General features: G+C 46.7%; 2 protein-coding genes across 6 annotated transcripts in view; both read left to right on the top strand.

The window, feature by feature from the left end:
• Positions 1-5,777, top strand: part of chd5 (chromodomain helicase DNA binding protein 5) — a 35,055-nt gene extending 29,278 nt beyond the window's left edge. The window contains exons 38-40 of the mRNA XM_068316128.1: positions 107-270; positions 2,400-2,523; positions 3,125-5,777. Coding sequence (XP_068172229.1) covers positions 107-270; positions 2,400-2,523; positions 3,125-3,252 — 416 coding nt within the window. The 3' untranslated portion in view covers positions 3,253-5,777. The remainder of the gene's footprint in view (positions 1-106; positions 271-2,399; positions 2,524-3,124) is intronic.
• A 1,261-nt stretch (positions 5,778-7,038) lies between these two features.
• The window catches only part of arhgef10la (Rho guanine nucleotide exchange factor (GEF) 10-like a), a 95,960-nt gene continuing 90,714 nt past the window's right edge, over positions 7,039-12,284 (top strand). For 4 of the 5 annotated variants that reach the window (XM_068315024.1, XM_068315021.1, XM_068315020.1 and 1 more), the window contains exon 1: positions 7,039-7,337. The gene's annotated coding sequence lies outside the window, so the exon portion shown is untranslated. Of the gene's footprint in view, positions 7,338-8,148; positions 8,364-12,284 lie in introns of those variants that run through there. The other variant, XM_068315022.1, reaches the window with a different exon arrangement.

Raw genomic sequence — 12,284 nt, 5'->3', positions numbered from 1 at the left:
ACTCTTACGTGTAGAAACCAGATAATCTCAAGCAGAAACAGGTTTATCTGACGGTGGAGACTGTGGCCCTCACACCCCTCGCCCCCGTGTCCCTGTGCTCCTGCAGTTCTGAACCAGCTGGAGGAACTTCTGAGTGACATGAAGGCAGACGTGACGCGACTGCCCAACATGCTGTCCAGGATCCCGCCCGTATCGGCGCGCCTGCAGATGTCTGAGAGGAGCATCCTGAGCCGCCTCACCAGCCGGGGGAGTGAGCCCTCCCCCCAGCAGGTGAGACGGGACAAAAAGTCCGTTGGTTGAAGATCAAGTACAGAAATTACCACACCTGATTCCATCCCGCTGCAAACGGTGATGTATGGTAATGTCAGTGTTGGTGTGTTGGTCCGTTAGTCCACCAAATGTCTCCACAACCTACAGATAGAAAGATGAAACTAAAGCTCATGACTCAGGCAGCAGAGGGGATGAAGATGAGATGATGATCTTGACCTTGAGAAAACTAGGTCAAGGTCAAATTTAAACTTTTGTACACTCAGGTAGGATAAGATATAAAGACGAGGGAGAAGGCCAGTGTGAGTAAGACCATAGATCAAAGCTAGTGCTCAGTGCACCACAGTAAACCGACAACACACGCACACACTCACACCTATTTGGTGACATCAGTTCACCTGAACTGCATGTTTCTGGAGGTGGGGGGAAGCCGGAGAACCCGGATAGAACCCACACAGACACAGGGAGAACATGCAAACTCCACACAGAGCGGGACTCAAACCCGGAACTGCCTTGCTGTGCATCAACAGCGCTACACCCTGCACCACCGCGCCACCCTTTCTGTACTACAGTGCGCCCTCACGCATTTGCGCATCAGTGCTTGCAACTTCACCTCATTGTGGATTTTTGGTAGGCAGTCACCTGACAGAAGAGTTTCAGCTAAAATGAAAGGAAAGGTGTCCAAAACTGTGGTGAGACCAGCGATGTTGTTTGGTCTAGAGACAGTGTCCCTGAGGAAAAGACAGGAGACAGAGCTGGAGGTAGCAGAGATGAAGATGCTGAGGTTCTCTCTGGGAGTGACCAGGATGGATAGGATCAGGAATGAGTACATCAGAGGGACAGCACATGTTAGAGGTTCTGGAGATAAAGTCAGAGAGGCCAGACTGAGATGGTTTGGACATGTCCAGAGGAGAGATAGTGAATATATTGGTAGAAGGATGCTGAGTTCTGAACTGCCAGGCAGGAGGCCTAGAGGAAGACCAAAGAGGAGGTTTATGGATGTAGTGAAAGAGGACATGAAGGTAGTTGGTGTGAGAGAAGAGGATGAGAAGACAGGGTTAGATGGAGGACACTGATTGGCTGTGGAGACCCCTGAAGGGAAAAGCCCAAAGGAAAAGAAGTCACATGATACCGTACGTGTATTCTATTGGCTGACAGCATCCTGAAGTGTTCTACGTTCTGTGAGTCTCGGACTTCTGTGAGACACAAACATGTTTTAAACAGTCTATCAGAGTGTTTTAAAGGTAATACAGATAGAAGGTGGTTTAATATCAGTATGGGGGGGTTCAGAAATTGTTAAATTACCGTAAATAATAAGATAAATAGTTTGTCACTATATCGTGGAATTTGTTATTCACGTATGGTTCCTGGAACGCATTAAATGCGTTAACGGATTACTGTATATTAAAAAACAAAGATTTCCTCAGAATTTCCAGGGTCTGCCTCTGGATTGTGCAGAATAAGCTGTAAGGTGTCACCAGTGGACAACGTGAGGGTTACCTTGTTAGACTGCTGAATATTTCTGAGACACTGACGGCTATCCCTAGACCCTTGTTTGTTGCTTGGTTGGTCGTCTTGTCTCAAGAATAAAACCCTGGCAGCCTTCTAACCCTGCCACCGTGGCAGGTTCGTTCGACCTGAAAGCAAGTTTAACCAACATTAAATATATCTAGCTTTTATAGCGTAGAGTACAAGCTAATCCTGCAACAGGCTAATGCTAGTATGTTCAAAACTATGAACTGGTAAAATATGCATTTGTGTAAAAAAGGATTGTGGGCCACAACCTTTGAGGTGTCCTTTATTCACGGCCCAGCGACTGCATTATTCCTTCAAAATGTGAAAGATGTGGATACTGTGGAAAGTCTTTGTCTCCCATGGAAGAGTTTCCCCTGGTGCCAGAAACAGAGACTCCCCCTCCAGGTGTTTGCTTTAGCTGCTCAGCTCCACGTTTGAGTCCCAGAGAATGGAACAAAGGATGGATAGAGTTCCATCCATCCTGCACCTGTTCATGTGTGCTCCACTGTTAGATGTGAGAGTTTTAGCTAGACGCTGGCTGGTCGTGTCTCTCGTCCTGATGTTTGTTTCTACTGAAACCTGATGAACGTTAACGCCTGATTCTTCTGTCTGTTCAGCCTTTCAGTCAAGGAGGGTTTGGCTGCTCCCAGATGTACAGCGGTTTTGGGGGAGGATTCAGAGGACCAGGGGGACAGCCCATAGTCAACTACAACCAGATGCCCCTTGGCCCCTATGTCAGCGGTAAGGCCCTTCAGGTGCCACATAGGAGACAGTACGTTACTGTGAAGGACATCATGTGATTCATGATCACAGGGAATTATACTTATTTACATTTTTTAAATGTATTTCCACGCAAACATAATACATTTGAACTGATACATTATTAATTATTAATAACTGACATTTCAGTATACCAAGTTAAAATATATGATCAAGCAGAACCATGTAAAACATATAGGGAAAACATATAGGGAAAAAGTCAGCCAATCAGACATGTTTCAAACAAACCCTTTACTATATGCTATGTTTACTAGTTTTCTAGTCATTATATGATGTTTGCTAGCTATGTTTGGCCAGTGTAAGACCATAGATCAAAGCTACTGCTTTGATCAATGACAGTAGGTCAGAGCACTAGCTTTGATCTTTGACCCATGCAAATAGGTCAGGGTAAAATTCAGGGGTGTCGTGAGATGTTGCAGTCTCTGACTGCATTGGTTCTTGTTATATGTATGTTTGCTAGCTTTGAGGTCAGTATATGCTATGTTAACTAGCTTTCTGGTCATTACGTCTATTAGCTTCGTGAAATGGAACCACTCAGACAGGACTTCCCTCTCCTTTGCAGTGTCCACAAATGGCCCCCCACCACCAACAAGCCATTTGGACAAGAAGTCTCTAGACTCCTTGCGAGATGTGGCCACCCCTGACCTCAAATCAGGCAAACCCAGTGATGTCATCTGTATTGAGGACTAGCCCATCTCTGCACCGCTGACCTGAGGTCAGACACCCCCAGGGATGGACCCTGCATGGATGACAACTGCCCCACCTCTCCTACCACATCCTCGTCTTTCTCTTGCTCCTACCTGACTATGGATCTCCATGAACCAGTGCTGTGACTCCCGATCAGGCCGTTCCTCTTTTGATTATTGCAGTTGTATCTATCTAAACATTTGCACTTTTATCTCTCAAGTATTCCATAGGAGTATTTCAGCAAACATTTGCTTGTGTTCAGCTGTGCTAGAGAGCTGAGGACCAGGAGGGAAAGCAAAGCAGCCTCTCTGAGAGCAGACTCTTTTTTCAGCCCTGCACTAAAAAGTGAAACGTAAGCGAGTTGGCGTGACTGACTTTGTGATGCTCTCAGCGTGGCTCATTCTACCCTTGAAAATGTGCATTTTGTTCATAGCAGCCGCTACTCTTCCATTCTGCGTGCCCCTGTTGCTTTGTTCCATCTGCCTAGCCACTGTGACTGTGCTCCGCTGGAGAGTGTTCCTGTCAGGACCCGTTCATCATGTCGTTAGTCATTTCTGGATTCAAGCCAGTTTGGTCATTCATGTGGTAACCAGTGGATTAACTATTTATTTAAAAGCATTCAAACTCTTACCATGTATGCAGTAGCTGGAGTCTGCCTGAACCCCTTAAGACTGCCACCTGCTGGTACCTTTGAGGAAATACTCTCGACCAAAAACCGCAGACACTTGAACGAGGACTGTGTAACATGTGAGGACTGGTCTCTGCTTAACGTGTGTGCTCAGAGAAAGCTGTTTATTTTACCTCACAAAGGTCAGACTGTATTGAAATGATGTAGACGCACACGGATGGAGTCGGGAGCCTCGAATCAAGACCAAGCAGAGAAGAAAAAGCTGCAGACGTGATTTTTAACACATTTCTGAGAAGTATTTCAGTGTATGGTAGAATATTTGTGATTCTTCTGATATTTGAATGTTAGTAGTGGCTGTAGAGTTCAACCCTGGGGCCATAAGCAGTGAGACTTCACTATAAATAAGGACTCATCTGCTCGACACCCACATGCAGGCCTGTGAAGTCCAGGCCCAAGCGTGGGTGACTTCTTTTCATCCATCTGGGGGACTTTCTCTGTTCCTGTTCAATGTTAGAACGGAGACAGAACACAAGTAGTTGTGGTACAGTGTTGCCATAAGTCTGCTATTGTTGCAAAATTAGCTTTTCTGCTAAGGTAAATTCACATGTATTTGCTGCCATGAAGGACGACACTCCAGGGTGAGTTGCTCTTCCTTGATGTTCTTCAGAAGTGAAGACGGGAATCAGAAGTGTCAGTCTCAACCCACGTTTGAAGGAATCTCTCTGTTTATCGCGCTTCATAGAGCTTTATAGAGCTCTATGGCGCTTTATAGCGCAGCTCTTCACGCAGTTTCCTCAGTTGTCTTTGAGTTCCTCCAACAGTGTATCTCGATGACAATTTATTGACCTGCTGTGAGGACACTTTAGCATAGCTTAGCTAAATATGTTGGCCCTTGTCTCTAAAGGGATTGTCCACCGATTAAAACAGGCGTCCCTTGAATGTTTGGACTCAAATTGGAGGATGTTATTGACATAAATTTATCTTTTTTTTTGGTTCTGCCAACGGCCAGTGGCGTCACCTGTTTGTAATATCCTTTGCTGTTGTCACAGCAGCTCTTATTTGACATCAACGGGACGATGATTGTGGTTGGACTGTCCTGAGTTGAGGAGGTAGTGTTGTACAGAGTCGATGCGTGTATTTTCTTATGCTACTTTTGCCATTCGGGACGGTTCTCTTGCGGTGCTCTCTTTCACTTCTTGATTGTGTCATTCCTCATTCCTTCAGCTGAAACGCTTTAACCTGCAGGAAGAATTCCATTTTAAAGCATCAAACAAACCTTGACTCGCATCTGCTGTGTTGATCAGTGCTGTTTTGTTCATCGTGTCTCTGCTGATGCAATCACTCGACCATGACATGTATTAGGTGGCCTGACAGATAAGAACCTCAGAAACTTGTAAATACTTGAAGGACTTTCAGAGAGTCCATCATCTCATGCAGATTTACGCATCAGGCTGAAAAAAAGATGAATGTCTGCTGGGTGATGTTGCCATAGAACTGCAGTTTTTGCTCATCGATCAAAATCGCGTGTTTCTCACTCTGGAGTGGTGAAAACAGGATGAGGTCAAAAACACAATACTGAGATGAAATGCAATCAAACTGAAGTCAGTATGAATGTAATGTCTGTTGGTAAAAAAAGGCTTCAGTCTAATATTATAAATATGTTAACAATGTATGTACATGCTTATTAATATGGCTTCAAAAGCTGCCAAAAGACCCTGATTAAAGGCACCTTTGTTGCAGTAAATGCACAGCATGTGAAGCGTTTTATGTGGGGCTTCACTTTGGGGAGGTGGTGGTGAATCTAGCATTTACAGACAATGAGATCCAAGCAGTGTTACGGTTCTGACATTTGTGTTGTATAGCCACTGAATGAACAAGTGAATTGTCATTTTTTATTTGTATTCTGTGTATTTGTTCAATGTATTTTAATAAATCTTCTGGACAACAGTGACGTTCATTCATTCTGGTATCAAAAGTGTAAAAACAAAAGTGCTTTAAACAGTCTATCAGAGTGTTTTAAAGGTAAAACAGATAGAAGGTGGTTTAATGTCAGTATGGGGAGGGTTCAGAAACGTTTACATTACCTTAAATAATAAGATAAATAGTTTGGCGCTCTATCTCACAATTCGTTAATCGCGTGTAGTTCCTGGAACGCATTAATTGTGAAATAACGAGGGATCACGGTATGCTGTTCTTGCCGCTGTTGATCAGACTGAACACACCCAGACATGATCTGTGCTGCTGGTGTGAGGACATCGTGGTACACACACGTGTTTATACACAGTGACATGCGACACAGGTGTTCTCTGAATGACGTTTGGTTGATCTCCACAGAGCTGCCACCTTGTTTTTGATGGGAATTTGAGTTGAAGTTCACTAAAGTAAGAGTAAAGGGGTAAAGTAGGAGTTCAAACTGTAGTTCGGTGAGCAATGATTTTCACATATTGTGCTGAGCGTTCAGGGTTTGTTCGTACAATGTACCTCCAGAGAATTCTAGATAGATAGATATACATTATTTATCCCAAAGTGGAACATTTAAAATGTGGAAATTGATTTAATTTAATTTAAATTTATTGATTTAAATTTATTTTTCTTCTTTTCCTTTTGGCTTTTCCCTTCAGGGGTCGCCACAGCGAATCAAGTGTCTCCATCACTGATTTAAATTTACTGATTTAAATTTAAATTTAATTAATTAAAATTAAATTTAATTAAAATTAAATTAAAATTAAATTTGAATTTACCGATTTAAATTGACTTATTTAAATTTAAATTTAAAAGTGGGAAATTCGTGCTGATTTAAATGAAAGGTTTTGCGGCTCCTCGTCTCGCTGACGCGCCACCAGGCATGACGTCACGTTTACATGTTTCCTAACCTTTGATTGGTCCCGTTCGTCTTCCTGCTAACTTCAGACGTTCACCTCCTGCTCCTGACGCGGCTCCGCCCCCGACAGACAAGCCCCGCCCCACACGGAAGTGATCTGACACCGCATCGCCCTCGATTCTTTTGTCCCGCCTACTACCGCGTCTGATTGGTCTTATTTAGTCCTTCCAGGCTTCCCATTGGTTATCGCTTTTCGCCACCTCTCCGCCATTGGCCAGCGGTGCGTGAGCGCCCTCCCCCCGCGCCGTGCTGCTGCGTGGACAGCAGCGGGGGTCTGCGGAGCGGGAGGAGGGACAAAACCCAAGAAAGGACCGAAAGAGTGAGAGCCGAGGGGTGAGGGGGTGAGGGAGGCGGGAAGAGAGAGGCACAGCGAGGCGACGGGGGGAGGAACGACCCGCGGAACCGGGAGAGCGCTGGGGGAGGGACGGGCCGCCCCCTCTGGAGCTGTGGGAACGTAAACACCACCGGAGGCTCCGGGGTCCGCGGACACCCGGGACTGCTCCACACCGGAACACACGGGACGGAACCGGGAGGGAGTTCCACCGGGGGGGCGTCTGCAGCGGCCCGGAGCACACGGAGGTGAGACCGCCGCTGGGGGTGGAACCCTCTTCTGCCCCCTCCATCAGTGTTGCCCCTGATGGGCTCGAGTAGAGGGGGGTGGGGGTGAGGACTGGGGGTGAGACAGGTGAGTGGGTGAGGGCTGGGGGTGTCCCAGCTCCGCCCACCGGCCCCGCCCCCTCAGCTCACAGGGGTAAAGGAGCTTCTGGGGCCTCCTGAAGGGCTCTAGATGGGCGCCAAGAGCACAACGGAGCCCCCCAGGATGGGTTTGATGCTGTCAGAGGGGGAGGAGATGGGGGAGGAGATGGGGGGTTCAGGGGGGGTCGGGGGTAACCTCTGACGACGCTGTTTGCATTCTGAAACGGCGTTTCTACTGGAGACCAGAGGAACGCCACGGCCCCCCACCCCCGTCACATTCTGTCCTCCTTAGTCACAGCCAGGCCCCCCCCAGCAGATGTTCTTCACACACACACCCACACACCCACACACCACACACACACACACACACACAGACACACACACACACACACACACAGACACACACACACACACACACACCCACACACCACACACACACACACACACACAGACACACACACACACACACACACACACACACACACACACACACACACACACACACACACACACACACACACACACAGCCACACACACACACCCACACACACACACACACACACACACACACCACACACACACACACACACTTCAGACATTTGATCCTGACACGCCTTTCACGTGTTGACGTGTTGGCGGTGCTCCCCCCCGGGGACAGCAGATCATTACCTCCAGTCAGGAAGTGTTCTGGTAGACCGCTCTGGTGGAGCCCCCCAGGGCAGAGGGAGCTCCGCCACACGGGGGTGGGTCTCCTGGAGGTCCGACTCAGACGCTCTTGTCTTTTGGGTTTGGCTCTTCATGAACGTGTTGTCGTTCAGCGATCACATGACCACACCAACGCTATCTGACTCCAGTGCGTCATTGATCAAGGTTACTTCCTGGAGTGTTCTGGATCTCAAGGACTTCTGGGTAGGTGCTCTAGCCCTCACCTGGCAGGTGTAGCCTGTGTTGTGTTGTTGGTACCCTGGTCATAGGGGGCTGTTAGCTGTCTACGTATGCTAATGAGGCTAACAGGAACTGTGTCATCGACAGTTTGCTCTTAGTTGGGGGGTGTCAGATGTTTCCACTCTGGAGACTGGGGTCAGGAGGCTGTGGGTTCAGTACCTGGAACTGAACCCACGATGGACCACCAAGACGCAATGAAGTGTTTCTGGTTCAGGTTGGTGTGTGAACTGTCCTGAATCCATACAGATTCAAGTAATGAGCCATTAGCCATTCAAGTTGCATTAGAAGTGCACAAAGTTGGACATGTGTGAAGCGTGTTAGGCCATCATACCTGAAGCTGATGGATGGAGTCATGAAGGTGTGGAAGGAACACCTGAAAACGTTAGAGATAGAGGAGTAAAGGAGGACAATAGTTAGTGGAACAACATGATGCCTGCTGAACAGGTAACAATGAACCTGCTAACGCTAACCGTAGCTTCTTCTCTTCCTGTGGGCGTGTCCCATCAGGGTCTCCACAGCGTGTTGTCCTTCTCTCCTTCTCCATGTCAGTCTATCTTCTTCATTCTCCTCTCCAACACCACCTGTCCTCAGGTCTCTACATCATCCACCTTCTCTCTGGTCTTCCTCTGGTCCTCTTTCCTGGTAGCTCCGTCCTCATCATCCTTTCACCAACATCCTCACCATCTCTCTGATGAACTCATTTCTGACCCAACCTGGTCACTCCTGGAGAACCTCAACATCTTCATTTCCTCCACCTCCAGCTCCACTTCCTGTCTCTAATCCGTCCATCATGGCTGTCCTCACCACTGTCTCTAGTCACCACTGTCTCTAGTCACCACTGTCTCTAGTCACCACTGTCTCTAGTCACCACTGTCTCTAGTCACCACTGCCTCTAGTCACCACTGTCTCTAGTCACCACTGTCTCTAGTCACCACTGTCTCTAGTCACCACTGTCTCTAGTCACCACTGTCTCTAGTCACCACTGTCTCTAGTCACCACTGTCTCTAGTCACCACTGTCTCTAGTCACCACTGTCTCTAGTCACCACTGTCTCTAGTCACCACTGTCTCTAGTCACCACTGTCTCTAGTCACCACTGTCGTATGAACTCTGCCCTTCATTCTAGCAGAGACTCTTCTGCACTATTATTTGTCATCAGGTGACCCCTGATTGTCTCTGGAGATGGTTAGAGATGGAACGAGAAGGTTGGCTGGTGAAGATGTTCTGCTGCAGATCAAAAAAAGATGCTTTCCAGCTGTTTTATTTAAAAATAGCCAATTATGATAAATATACTTAACAAGTGACTTCATATTAATATGAAACTACTACCTTCTGCTGAATCTGTGAACACATGCATGCTGTGTAATACTGTATATTTTTGACTCGTTGCCGGGGGAACAGTGACGCCATGTCTTTTTTTGGGACGTTCTTCCTGTGTCTTTGGTGAGATGTTGTCTTATGAATAACATCTTCCCCTGACGTGCAATTAAATGAGCTAACTGGTAGTTGGACACTGTCATTTTGTTAGCACTGATGAGAGAAAGCAGGCTAACGGTCGTGGGCATAGCTTTGTAGGTCCAGAGTTTGTAGGTCCAGAGTTTGTAGGTCCAGAGTTTGTAGGTCTAGAGTTTGTAGGTCCAGAGTTTGTAGGTCTAGAGTTTGTAAGTCTAGAGTTTGTAGGTCCAGAGTTTGTAGGTCTAGAGTTTGTAGGTCCAGAGTTTGTAGGTCCAGAGTTTGTAGGTCTAGAGTTTGTAGGTCTAGAGTTTGTAGGTCCAGAGTTTGACCTCAGTTTCATCTCTGAGACACTTTCATTAGCAGTCAAACCGACACACTTCTGCTTGACCTCTGACCTATGTTTCCCGCCGTGTTTTCTTTGATTCATTCTGTTTTATGGAAAAGCTGCCACGTAGAAGACAACGGCTCCGCCTATCATCGTGTGTGGGCCGCATTCCATTCAGTTTGAATTTTCCAGATGACACCAACCTCAGATCTGACCACACAGTCATCAGCAGACCTGGGGACATTCCCAGCATGCTTTGCTTCTTGCATTAATTATTTATATTTTAAGATCACAGGGCGCGGTGAGGGTATCTGATAAAGACGGTTCCGGGTTAGAGTTTGTTCGGTGTGGAGTTTGAATGTTCTTCCTGCGTCTGCTGGGTTCTCTCCACAAACATGAAGCTCCAGTGGATTGGTCAGGTCTAAAATGTCATGGAGGTGCGAGTGGGTGGTTGTTCATTGCCAGGTGGGAGTCGCTGGCGACGTGTCCGGAGTGTCTCCCACATCTTGGCCGTAGTCCGCTGGGATAGGCTCCAGCGACCCCCGTGACCCATTCAAAGCAGAAACAGTGATTCTGAAAACGAGTCAGTGTTTTCATCAGAGATTTGAAACGGTTCATGGAACAACTTTAAGTATTTTGCCAGGAACGAAAACAAAACCGAAAACTTTATAATTCTTAATGTTCCGGAACAGAATCACAACAGAGAACAATTGTACCCGGTTAATACCGTTCTCCATCGTCTGTTCCATAAGTGGATCAGTGTGTTGTTCTGTTTACTGTAGGGACAAATACAGTATGTAAACTAATTGCTTTAATTACCAATTTAAAAGTCCTAAAGATACCTATTTATATTTACAAGGAACGTTATTAACCTGTTCGGGAACTATATTGTTTTGTTCTAAAGAAACGTTATAATTCTTTTTCTGTTTGAAATAAACCGATTGGCAAAACCTTCTGGTCCAAAGCCCTGGTCTTAATACCAGGTGGTAGCGGGGTGATGGAAACCAAGTGGAGTTTCACACACAGCAGTCAGGTCACTGCAGAACACGAGTGCAGTGTTTGCACAAAGGACAGGAGGACGTGAAGGTCACTGTCCTCAGAGAGGACTCATATGTCCCACTGCAGGACAGCACAACCAGACTGAGCTGGAATAAACCCTCCCAGTACGCTGAGGAGACACTCTGATCATGTTGTGTTTACAGTGTTACACACAGCCTTAGATACACATTTCAAATGAATTTTAAAATCTTCATTAAGTTCACAAAAGTGGTTAAAAAACAGGCTTTGCCTGTTCAAAGGCTGGGAAACGTTTGGACCGGCAAACAGATTCATAAGTCGTCCAGACGTGTGTGTGGACATCCTCGTCTTCTGACGCCAAAGACGTTTTATCTGTCGCCTTCATTTCCTAAATAGACGGATTCATGTCGCCCGACAGGAAGTCCTCCAGGGATCTGGAGATGACGGCAGAGCCAGAGGCGTAGCGGTCGGCGTCTGCCACCACTTCCTGTTGTCTGTCTTTGTGAGACGTTTGAGACGTTTTCTCCTGAGGACTCCAGAAGCAGCGCCGCTGTCAGAGACGGTCGGACCGGCCAGTGCTGTGTGTCCATCACCGGTCGTCTGCTGATTGACCAGTAGAACCAGTCATTCATCGTCAAACTGAAAAGTCTAAAGATGTTTTAAATGATGTGACATTCTGTCACACACTCAGCATCTTTACCGTTAAATGGACTACGGTAGTTCAGCTAGACCTCGTCTAACATCATACGGGGTTGTTACAGGGTTATAACATTGTATGTCTTATTCTGATTTATTGTACAGTAACATGATATTATCTCCCCACCAATGTATTTGAATAAGCTCACTTGAAAACCTCACACTCTCACGCTTTTCGACTCCACCCACTACCTGTCAATCAAGCGCCCAACCAATCACTGCGCATCTGCCAGAAGGACTCACATGAACAATATGGCGTAAGGCATCGGGCAGCGAGGCTTTCTGTTGCGGTTACGCCTTCCATCCACAAGTCAATGCAGATATCTGTTGTTTAGCTGGAGCGCTCCACGTTAGCAGTGTAGCATTAGCTCCACGGAACAAGGTAGCTATTTAT

Source organism: Antennarius striatus, chromosome 5 (genome assembly GCF_040054535.1).
Source record: "Antennarius striatus isolate MH-2024 chromosome 5, ASM4005453v1, whole genome shotgun sequence".
Lineage (NCBI taxonomy): Eukaryota > Metazoa > Chordata > Actinopteri > Lophiiformes > Antennariidae > Antennarius > Antennarius striatus.
The sequence above is the reverse complement of the archived record's forward strand: the minus strand, read 5'-3'. Positions and strand labels throughout refer to the sequence as shown.